The 12,500-nt window shown below is 47.8% G+C and overlaps 1 protein-coding gene across 1 annotated transcript in view; it reads right to left on the reverse strand.

The window, feature by feature from the left end:
* LOC135533047 (collagen alpha-1(XI) chain-like) overlaps positions 1–12,500 on the reverse strand; it is a 111,038-nt gene that overhangs the window by 77,898 nt on the left and 20,640 nt on the right. The window contains 8 exon segments of the mRNA XM_064960443.1: positions 424–507; positions 2,846–2,920; positions 3,158–3,220; positions 5,520–5,561; positions 5,665–5,712; positions 5,855–5,983; positions 6,423–6,542; positions 8,536–8,658. Of these exon segments, the coding sequence (XP_064816515.1) occupies positions 424–507; positions 2,846–2,920; positions 3,158–3,220; positions 5,520–5,561; positions 5,665–5,712; positions 5,855–5,983; positions 6,423–6,542; positions 8,536–8,658 (684 nt within the window).

Consider the following 12,500-nt stretch of genomic DNA (forward strand, 5'->3'; position numbering starts at 1 on the left):
TTATATTTGATTATATTATGGTTATATTATGGCTATATTATGGTTATATATGGTTCTATTATGGTTATATAATGGTTCTATTATGGTTATATAATGGTTATATATGGTTATATTATGGTTATATATGGTTATATTATGGTCCTCACAGTGGTCTGCTGTAACAGTATGGTTATGTTATGGTTATATTATGGTTATATTTGGTTATATTATGTTTATTTATGGTTATATTATGGTTATATTTGGTTATATTATGGTTATAATATGGTTATAATATGGTTATATATGGTTATATTATGGTCATATTATGGTTATATTATGGTCATATTATGGTTATATTATGGTTATATTATGGTCATCACTGTGGTCGGCTGTAACAGTGCGGTTATTTTATGGTCAAATATAAGGTGATGTTTCTGTCATTACCTTGGTCTGTTGTAGGATGGCCTGGGCTTGAGCCTCCTGGGCTGATATCACTGGTCCTGTTAGTTGGACTCCACCTGCCTGGAACTACACACACACACACACACATACACACACACACACACACACACACACGCACGCACGCGCACGCACGCACGCACGCACGCACGCACGCACGCACACACACACACACACACACACACACACACACGCGTATGTTAGTGGGTCTCCATCTCATTGGAACTAAAGACATAATGCAGACTTTTACATGGGTGGCAGTTAGCCTAGTGGTTAGAGCGTTGGGACGGCAGGTAGCCTAGTGGTTAGAGTGTAGGGGGGGGGGGCAGGTAGCCTAGTGGTTAGAGTGTAGTGGGGGCAGGTATCCCAGTGGTTAGAGTGTAGGGGGGCAGGTAGCCCAGTGGTTAGAGTGTAGGGGGCAGGTAGCCCAGTGGTTAGAGTGTAGGGGGCAGGTAGCCTAGTGGTTAGAGTGTAGGTGGGGGCAGGTAGCCTAGTGGTTAGAGTGTAGGGGGGGCAGGTAGCCTAGTGGTTAGAGTGTAGTGGGGGCAGGTATCCCAGTGGTTAGAGTGTAGGGGGGCAGGTAGCCCAGTGGTTAGAGTGTAGGGGTGGCAGGTAGCCTAGTGGTTAGAGTGTAGGTGGGGGGCAGGTAGCCTAGTGGTTAGAGTGTAGGGGGGGGCAGGTAGCCTAGTGGTTAGAGTGTAGTGGGGGCAGGTATCCCAGTGGTTAGAGTGTAGGGGGCAGGTTGCCCAGTGGTTAGAGTGTAGGGGTGGCAGGTAGCCTAGTGGTTAGAGTGTAGGTGGGGGGCAGGTAGCCTAGTGGTTAGAGTGTAGGGGGGGGGGCAGGTAGCCTAGTGGTTAGAGTGTAGTGGGGGCAGGTATCCCAGTGGTTAGAGTGTAGGGGTGGCAGGTAGCCTAGTGGTTAGAGTGTAGGTGGGGGGCAGGTAGCCTAGTGGTTAGAGTGTAGGTGGGGGGCAGGTAGCCTAGTGGTTAGAGTGTAGGGGGGGGGGCAGGTAGCCTAGTGGTTAGAGTGTAGTGGGGGCAGGTATCCCAGTGGTTAGAGTGTAGGGGGGCAGGTAGCCTAGTGGTTAGAGTGTAGGGGTGGCAGGTAGCCTAGTGGTTAGAGTGTAGGGGGCAGGTAGCCCAGTGGTTAGAGTGTAGGGGTGGCAGGTAGACTAGTGGTTAGAGTGTAGGGGTGGCAGGTAGCCAAGTGGTTAGAGGCAGGTTGCCTAGTGGTTAGAGTGCAGGGGTGGCAGGTAGCCTAGTGGTTAGAGTGTAGGGGGTGCAGGTAGCCTAGTGGTTAGAGGCAGGTAGCCTAGTGGTTACAGTATAGGGGTGGCAGGTAGCCCAGTGGTTAGAGTGTAGGGGTGGCAGGTAGCCCAGTGGTTAGAGTGAGGGGTGGCAAGTAGCCTAGTGGTTAGAGTGTTGGACCAGTAATCGAAAGGTTGCTGGATCGAATCCCTGAGCTGACAAGGTAAAAATCTGTTGTTCTGCCCCTGAACAAGGCAGTTAACCCACTGCTCCCGGGTAAGCTGTCATTGTAAATAAGAATTTGTTCTTAACTGACTTGCCTGGTTAAATAAAAAACAAAAGATATATATAAATATTGGTCACAGTAGTCCCCCCCCCCCCCGGTGGCAGGAAGAGGTTACTGCAGGCTACTGACCCGGCTCCTGGAGGGCCAGAGAGCTGCTGGGTTACTGCAGGCTACTGACCCGGCTCCTGGAGGTCCAGAGAGCTGCTGGGTTACTGCAGGCTACTGACCCAGCTCCTGGAGGGCCAGAGATCTGCTGGGTTACTGCAGGCTACTGACCCGGCTCCTGGAGGTCCAGAGAGCTTCTGGGTTACTGCAGGCTACTGACCCGGCTCCTGGAGGGCCAGAGAGCTGCTGGGTTACTGCAGGCTACTGACCCGGCTCCTGGAGGGCCAGAGAGCTGCTGGGTTACTGCAGGCTACTGACCCGGCTCCTGGAGGGCCAGAGAGCTGCTGGGTTACTGCAGGCTACTGACCCGGCTCCTAGAGGTCCAGAGAGCTGCTGGGTTACTGCAGGCTACTGACCCGGCTCCTGGAGGGCCAGAGAGCTTCTGGGTTACTGCAGGCTACTGACCCGGCTCCTGGAGGGCCAAAGAGCTGCTGGGTTACTGCAGGCTACTGACCCGGCTCCTGGAGGGCCAGAGAGCTGCTGGGTTACTGCAGGCTACTGACCCAGCTCCTGGAGGGCCAGAGAGCTTCTGGGTTACTGCAGGCTACTGACCCGGCTCCTGGTGGTTCAGAGAGCTGCTGGGGGGGCCAGAGATTTATAAACCAGCTGTGTATTCAACAAGGGTGGTGTTTGTGGCGAACATGTTAGTAACAATTTCAGTTGAACGATTTGAATAAACATTCCAAAACGTTACGGCGTGTGTTCTTACCTGAACCACGAGGATGTTCCCTGGAGGACCTGGTATCCCATCAGCCCCGTTGAGACCCGGCCGGCCTGGAGGACCCTGAGGAAGGGGGACGGAGATAATTATGATGATAAAGAACGACATTTACTTTCTGAATTGGAAGTCCCAGGCAGAGAGAGAGACAGACTGATACAATGTATGGTGTGCTTTATGTGTTCATCTGAAAGTGTGTGTTTTGAGAGATAGATTGTGAAAATGCATGAGAGAGACAGAAGGTGTGTGTGTTAATATGTGTTCGAGACAGAGAGAGAGAGTGTATGTTAGTTTGTAACTCACCAGTTCTCCTAGGTCTCCTTGAGGTCCTACCAGTCCTGTGGGCCCCTGGGGTCCTTGTTCCCCCTGGAGAGAGGACACAGTACAATATACAGTACAGGGTAGTGTTCCTTAATCCTGGTCTTGGGGACCCAAAAAGGTGCATATTTTAGTTTTTGCCCCATCACTACACTGCTGATTCCACTAGTCAACACATCATCAAACCTTTGGTTAGTGGAATCCGGTGTGTTATTGGCAAAAACATTCATGTCCACCTCTTTACATCACCAGGATCAAGATTAAGAAACACTGAAACTGAACCAATGAAACACAACTGGTGTAGTGGAGAGAGAAACTGAACCAATGAAACACAACTGGTGTAGTGGAGAGAGAAACTGAACCAATGAAACACAACAGGTGTAGTGGAGAGAGAAACTGAACCAATGAAACACAACTGGTGTAGTGGAGAGAGAAACTGAACCAATGAAACACAACTGGTGTAGTGGAGAGAGAAACTGAACCAATGAAACACAACTGGTGTAGTGGAGAGAGAAACTGAACCAATGAAACACAACAGGTGTAGTGGAGAGAGAAACTGAACCAATGAAACACAACAGGTGTAGTGGAGAGAGAAACTGAACCAATGAAACACAACTGGTGTAGTGGAGAGAGAAACTGAACCAATGAAACACAACAGGTGTAGTGGAGAGAGAAACTGAACCAATGAAACACAACAGGTGTAGTGGAGAGAGAAACTGAACCAATGAAACACAACTGGTGTAGTGGAGAGAGAAACTGAACCAATGAAACACAACAGGTGTAGTGGAGAGAGAAACTGAACCAATGAAACACAACAGGTGTAGTGGAGAGAGAAACTGAACCAATGAAACACAACAGGTGTAGTGGAGAGAGAAACTGAACCAATGAAACACAACAGGTGTAGTGGAGAGCGAAACTGAACCAATGAAACACAACTGGTGTAGTGGAGAGAGAAACTGAACCAATGAAACACAACTGGTGTAGTGGAGAGAGAAACTGAACCAATGAAACACAACAGGTGTAGTGGAGAGAGAAACTGAACCAATGAAACACAACAGGTGTAGTGGAGAGAGAAACTGAACCAATGAAACACAACTGGTGTAGTGGAGAGAGAAACTGAACCAATGAAACACAACTGGTGTAGTGGAGAGAGAAACTGAACCAATGAAACACAACTGGTGTAGTGGAGAGAGAAACTGAACCAATGAAACACAACTGGTGTAGTGGAGAGAGAAACTGAACCAATGAAACACAACAGGTGTAGTGGAGAGAGAAACTGAACCAATGAAACACAACAGGTGTAGTGGAGAGAGAAACTGAACCAATGAAACACAACAGGTGTAGTGGAGAGAGAAACTGAACCAATGAAACACAACTGGTGTAGTGGAGAGAGAAACTGAACCAATGAAACACAACTGGTGTAGTGGAGAGAGAAACTGAACCAATGAAACACAACTGGTGTAGTGGAGAGAGAAACTGAACCAATGAAACACAACTGGTGTAGGGGAGAGAGAAACTGAACCAATGAAGCACAACAGGTGTAGGGGAGAGAGAAACTGAACCAATGAAACACAACAGGTGTAGTGGAGAGAGAAACTGAACCAATGAAACACAACTGGTGTAGTGGAGAGAGAAACTGAACCAATGTAACACAACAGGGTGACAGAGACAGTATAGAGCAGGGGCTCGAGGGCCACATCGAGAGTTTGAAATTCAACGGAGGGACGCATCTTTTGGGGGACCAATTGTTGGTTAAAATCCATTTGTGGGGGCCTCCCGAGTGGTGAAGCGGACTAAAGCACTGCAACGAGAGGGTTCGGCAGGCCGAGGTGTCCGTGGCCCATCGTGCTCTAGCAACACCTGTGGCGGGCCGTACGCAGTGCACACTGACACGGTCGCCAGGTTTCCTCCGACACACTTGTGCGGCTGGCTTCCGGGTTAAGCGGGCATTGTGTCAAGAAGCAGTGCGGCTTGACTGGGTCGTGTTTCGGAGGACGCATGGCTCTCGGCTTTTGCCTCTCCTGAGTCCTTAGTGGAGTTGCAGCGATGGGACAAGACTGTAACTACCAATTGAAAACCACGAAAAATGGGTAAGAAAATGTATATCTTCTTCTCTTGTCTCGCGAGCCGGATTGAAGTGCCCGAGGGGCCGGATTGAAGTGCCCGAGGGGCCGGATAGAAGTGCCCGAGGGGCCAGATTGAAGTGCCCGAGGGGCCAGATTGAAGTGCCCGGAGGGTCATATTGAAGTGCCCGAGGGGCCAGATTGAAGTGCCCGGGGGGTCATACTTTGCCCCCCCTCCCCTCCCTTGGTATAGCGGAATACACTAAATAACACCAGTGACTCACCTCTGGTCCTGGAAGACCCACGGGGCCTGTGATTAAGGTGCTCTGCAAGATGCCAGAGGAAACATGAAATTATTACGAGTGGCTATCTGAAGTGTGTGTGTGTGTGTGTGCGTGCGTGCGTGCGTGCGTGTGTGTGTGTACTTACTGCTCCAAAGTAGGATTGTTCTCCTTTCTCTCCTTTCTCTATTCTTTCCTGGTAGAGAGGAACACACACACACACACACACACACACACACACACACACACACACACGCAAGCACACATCTCTCGTTAGAGTACAAAAGAGTAGTTGTTTAGTGTTGAGTTGCTGACAGACATTGCATTGTGAGATGTACCTGTCCGTTCCAGGACTCCGCCCTCTCCCTCTCGGCCAATCCGTATCGATCTTCAAATTCCTCCTCGTATTCATACTCTCTGACCTCGTACTCATCTGTTTCATTGTCGTAGTCTTCGTACTCTACAATCTGTCACACACACACACACACACACACACACACACACACACACACACAAGACAACCAATCATCATCATCATATCCACAGTCAACAGTAGCACAAGAAGACATTTCAGAATGTTGAGCTGAACCACTAGAGCTAGAATACTGGTTATAATTGGAACCACAGAACCACAGTGACATTCTAGTTCTCTGATTAGAACCACAGAACCACAATGACATTCTAGTTCTCTGATTAGAACCACAGAACCACAATGACATTCTAGTTCTCTGATTAGAACCACAGAACAGTCCAATCCTGAGAGAATGAATGGATGGTTGAAATGGAATGCTCAGAGAGAGCAACATTAGACATGGTGTCCAGATCCTTATTTTTTTTCCAACTTATTGTTTTATTGTTTATCCATCTTTCTGTGTCTGGTCAGGTACTGTGGAGGTCACCTCTCACCTCATACTCTGTGATGTTAGGTCTCACGGTAACCGTGGAGACAGAGAGGTCGTCGTAAAGGTCACTGTAGTCAAACTCATCAAACTCCTCCACCTTCACTCTCCTGGCAGGCTTTGTCTCCTACACACACACACACACACACACACACACACACACACACACACACACACACACACACACACACACACACACACACACACACACACACACACACACACACACACACTGTGTTCAGAGGCCATGGAGTGAGGCAGGAGTTAAATCGAACAGGGGACGGAGGAAGAGAGGTGGGCACATGGAACACTGGCACATGGAACACTGGCACACGGAACACTGGCACACAGAACACTGGCACACGGAACACTGGCACACGGAACACTGGCACACGGAACACTGGCACATGGAACACTGGCACACGGAACACTGGAACACAGAACACTGGCACACGGAACACTGGAACACAGAACACTGGCACACAGAACACTGGCACACGGAACACTGGCACATGGAACACTGGAACACAGAACACTGGCACACGGAACACTGGCACACGGAACACTGGAACACAGAACACTGGCACACGGAACACTGGCACACGGAACACTGGCACATGGAACACTGGAACACAGAACACTGGAACACGGAACACTGGCACACGGAACACTGGAACACAGAACACTGGCACACGGAACACTGGAACACAGAACACTAGCACACGGAACACTGACACACGGAACACTGGCACACAGAACAATGGAACACAGAACACTGGAACACAGAACACTGGCACACGGAACACTGGCACACGGAACACTGGAACACAGAACACTGGAACACAGAACACTTGCACACGGAACACTGGCACACGGAACACTGGCACACATAACACTGGCACACGGAACACTGGCATACGGAACACTGGCACACGGTACACTGACACACAGAACACTGGCACATGGAACACTGGAACACGGAACTTTAGCACACGGAACACTGGCACACGGAACTTTAGCACACGGAACACTGGCACACGGAACTTTAGCACACGGAACACTGGCACATGGATCACTGGCACACGGAACTTTAGCACACGGAACACTGGCACATGGATCACTGGCACACGGAACTTTAGCACACGGAACACTGGAACACGGAACTTTAGCACACGGAACACTGGCACACGGAACTTTAGCACATGGAACACTGGAACACGGAACTTTAGCACACGGAACACTGGCACACGGAACTTTAGCATACGGAACACTGGCACATGGATCACTGGCACACGGAACTTTAGCACACAGAACACTTCAATACAGAACTCTAGCACATAGAACACTGGCACATGTTTCATGTTCCATGAACACTGGCACACTGGCATACAGAATTTTAAGACACGGAACACTGGCAAATGGAACACTGGCACATGGAACACTGGCAAATGGAACACTGGCAAATGGAACACTGGCAAATGGAACACTGGCAAATGGAACACTGGCTAATGGAACACTGGCTAATGGAACACTGGCTAATGGAACACTGGCACATGGAACACTGGCACATGGAACACTGGCAAATGGAACACTGGCTAATGGAACACTGGCTAATGGAACACTGGCTAATGGAACACTGGCTAATGGAACACTGGCTAACAACTCTAGAACATGGAAGACTGGAAAACAAACACTGTCTGACTAAATCTCTCAATGGAGAGAGATGGAGAGGGGAGGGAGAGAGAGATAGAGAGGGGAGGGAGAGAGAGATAGAGAGGGGAGGGAGAGAGAGATAGAGAGGGGAGGGAGATAGAGAGGGGAGGTTAGGGAGAGAGAGAGGGAGGTTAGGGAGAGAGAGAGATAGAGAGGGGAGGGAGAGAGAGAGAGGGGGGAGAGAGAGATTGAGAGGGGAGAGAGAGCTAGAGAGGGGAGGAGAGGGAGAGAGAGAGAGGGGAGGGAGAGAGAGGGGGGGAGGGAGAGAGAGATAGAGGGGGAGGAGAGAGATGAGACATGTAAACATTGGCTAGTGACCTAAATAACCCTGTCATAGAATAGGCTGTCTAATGGGACTCTCATCATCACCTCCCTGTCTCTTGATAGGCTGCCTAAAGGGAACTCACCTCCTCAGTCTCTTGTGATAGGCTGTCGTAGGGTAAAGGGGCGTGGCAGTCGGGAATGTAGTCTTGACAGTAGGTCTCTGCAGCTCTGGGGTCGGCTACGATCAACAATTGTTGGATTTCTCCCTGTGGACACACACACATTAACAAAACACATGAAACACACATTAATAAAACACATGAAACACACACATTAACAAAACACATGAAACACACACATTAACAAAACACATGAAACACACATTAATAAAACACATGAAACACACATTAATAAAACACATGAAACACACATTAACAAAACACATGAAACACACATTAATAAAACACATGAAACACACACATTAATAAAACACATGAAACACACATTAATAAAACACATGAAACACACATTAATAAAACACATGAAACACACATTAATAAAACACATGAAACACACATTAATAAAACACATGAAACACACACATTAATAAAACACATGAAACACACATTAATAAAACACATGAAACACACATTAATAAAACACATGAAACACACATTAATAAAACACATGAAACACACCGTGTTTCTTTTTATTCATGCAGCTATTATTTTTGGGGTGTTGTGGAATAATCAGAATTGGTTGGTAACATGGAAGGTCAGATGTTTTATATTCATCATATGTTTGTAAGTTACTTCTCATTGTCACGCCCTGGTCGAAGTATTTTGTGTTTGTCTTCATTTATTTGGTCAGGCCAGGGTGTGGCATGGGTTTTTTGTATGTGGTGTGTTGGTATTGGGTTTGTAGCTTAGTGGGGTGTGCTAGTTAAGTCTATGGCTGTCTGAAGTGGTTCTCAATCAGAGGCAGGTGTTTATCGTTGTCTCTGATTGGGAACCATATTTAGGCAGCCATATTCTTTGAGTGTTTCGTGGGTGATTGTCCTTAATGTCCTGATGTCCTTGTTTATTTACACCAGTATAGGCTGTTTCGGTTTTCGTTACGTTCTTTGTTTTGTAGTGTTTGTAATTGATTCGTGTTTTACGTTTGTTTATTAAACATGGATCGCAATCTACACGCCGCATTTTGGTCCGACTCTCTTTCCCACCTAGAAAGCCGTAACACTCATCAGAATGGTGTTGTTGTATAATACTGTGGCGGGGTTGCAGTATCTGTTCTATGTCAAGATTAAGTTGCTTGGGCTGGAGAGAGGGGAGAGGTCAGGCGTGTATCTCTTGGCTCAACAATGTCTGTGTGCCAGTCAGTGTGTCTCTGTGATCTTGTCAAGATAGGATGGATTTGATATATGCCTGTTGATATGGAGGATTGGTTTATGGTTCTGAGTTTGAGAAAGGAGACAAAGCTGAACAATGAATGATGCCGATGCTGTCTTATCTTGTGTGTCTTTGCTATAAAGGATCTCAGTTGAAATTTGGAAGGGACTCTCAGAGAATTCATTGTTCATTGATAGACACTGAATTGATCTGAGAGTCACAGGGTTGTGATTGAGCTTATATAATTAAAGATGGACTTTGATAACTAACTCTGACTTGTGTGTGGTTTGCTCTCATAATTAGGTAAATAGAGGATATTTCCACGACAGGGGTAAATGGTACAGCTATTATGAACTGTGACTGAATGAATGTGATTACCTATCGGTGACTGAATGAATGTGATTACCTATCGGTGACTGAATGAATGTGATTACCTATCTGTGACTGAATGAATGTGATTACCTATCTGTGACTGAATGAATGTGATTACCTATCGGTGACTGAATGAATGTGATTACCTATCGGTGACTGAATGAATGTGATTACCTATCGGTGACTGAATTAATGTGATTACCGAATGAATGTGATTACCTATCGGTGACTGAATGAATGTGATTACCTATCGGTGACTGAATGAATGTGATTACCTATCGGTGACTGAATGAATGTGATTACCTATCGGTGACTGAATGAATGTGATTACCTATCGGTGACTGAATTAATGTGATTACCTATCGGTGACTGAATTAATGTGATTACCTATTGGTGACTGAATGAATGTGATTACCTATCAGTGACTGAATTAACGTGATTACCTATCGGTGACTGAATGAATGTGATTGTCAACCAGAGTCTAATATGTGTGTCTGTAGATTTGCTTGAATCCAACCCAAACACAGTTTGAGGGTCGAATCAGAGCCAGACCACCTGAGACTACAGTCATTCTACTAAATGCCCCCAGACACACTGGGGTTAAAGGTCATTCTGCTGTATGACTGGATTCCACAACACAAACAACACAGGCAGGTAGTTTTAAACCAAACTGGAGATCCCAGACAGAATTGTTCCAGTAACCAGAGATTGTCTTCTGAGTCTAGGACTAAAACATATATCTATTATAACAATGACATAACATCTTTATTTATGAATTAAATATTCTGCATTGTTAGATGGGATATGCCAGGGGACAGGGTGAAGTACATACACATGACCACAAGAGGGGGCTGTAGAGAGATATGGAGTTAGTGCTCTGTGTTTGTCTTTGTGTGCCCGTGTGTGTGTGCCCGTGTGTGTGTGTGTGTGTGTGTGTGTGTGTGTGTGTGTGTGTGTGTGTGTGTGTGTGTGTGTGTGTGTGTGTGTGTGTGTGTGTGTGTGCCTGCGTGCGGGTGTGCGGGTGTGTGTGTGTGCGGGTGTGTGTGTGTGTGTGCGGGTGTGTGCGTGCGGGTGTGTGTGGGAGGTTCCTCTTCTTTTTGTGCACGTACGTATGTGTGCGTGTGTGTGTGTGCTGGTGTGCGTGCGTGTGTGTGTGTGTGCGGGTGTGTGTGCGTGCGGGTGTGTGTGTGTGTGCGGGTGTGTGTGTGTGCGGGTGTGTGCGTGCGGGTGTGTGCGTGCGGGTGTGTGTGTGCGGGTGTGCATGTGGGTGTGTGTGTGCGTGCAGGTGTGCATGTGGGTGTGTGTGTGGGTGTGTGTGTGCGGGTGTGTGTGTGCGGGTGTGGGAGGTTCCTCTTCCTTTTCTCTTTGACAGAGGGTCAGAAGCCACAGCAAGGAGTCAGTCCATTCTATAACTAAAAAATCTATCAAAACCACACAGAGAATCCAACCCCACACACAGAGAATCCAACCCCACACACAGAGAATCCAACCCCACACACAGAGAATCCAACCCCACACACAGAGAATCCAAACCCACACACAGAGAATCCAACCACACACACAGAGAATCCAACCCCATACACAGAGAATCCAACCCCACACACAGAGAATCCAACCCCACACACAGAGAATCCAACCCCACACACAGAGAATCCAACCCCACACACAGAGAATCCAAACCCACACACAGAGAATCCAACCACACACACAGAGAATCCAACCCCATACACAGAGAATCCAACCCCACACACAGAGAATCCAACCCCACACACAGAGAATCCAACCCCACACACAGAGAATCCAACCCCACACACAGAGAATCCAAACCCACACACAGAGAATCCAACCACACACACAGAGAATCCAACCCCACACACAGAGAATCCAACCCCACACACACAGAGAATCCAACCCCACACACACAGAGAATCCAACCCCACACACAGAGAATCCAACCCCACACACAGAGAATCCAACCCCACACACAGAGAATCCAACCCCACACACAGAGAATCCAACCCCACACACAGAGAATCCAACCCCACACACAGAGAATCCAACCCCACACACAGAGAATCCAACCCCACACACAGAGAATCCAACCACACACACAGAGAGTCAGAGAGTCCAACCCCACACATAGGGTGTCCTCAGATGGGGCCACAGTGTCTCCTGACCCCTCCTGTCTCAGCCTCCAGTATTTATGCTGCAGTAGTTTATGTGTCGGGGGGCTAGGGTCAGTTTGTTATATCTGGAGTACTTCTCCTGTCCAATTCGGTGTCCTGTGTGAATCTAAGTGTGCGTTCTCTAATTCTCTCCTTCTCTCTCTCGGAGGACCTGAGCCCTAG

Source organism: Oncorhynchus masou, chromosome 5, assembly GCF_036934945.1.
Source record: "Oncorhynchus masou masou isolate Uvic2021 chromosome 5, UVic_Omas_1.1, whole genome shotgun sequence".
NCBI lineage: Eukaryota > Metazoa > Chordata > Actinopteri > Salmoniformes > Salmonidae > Oncorhynchus > Oncorhynchus masou.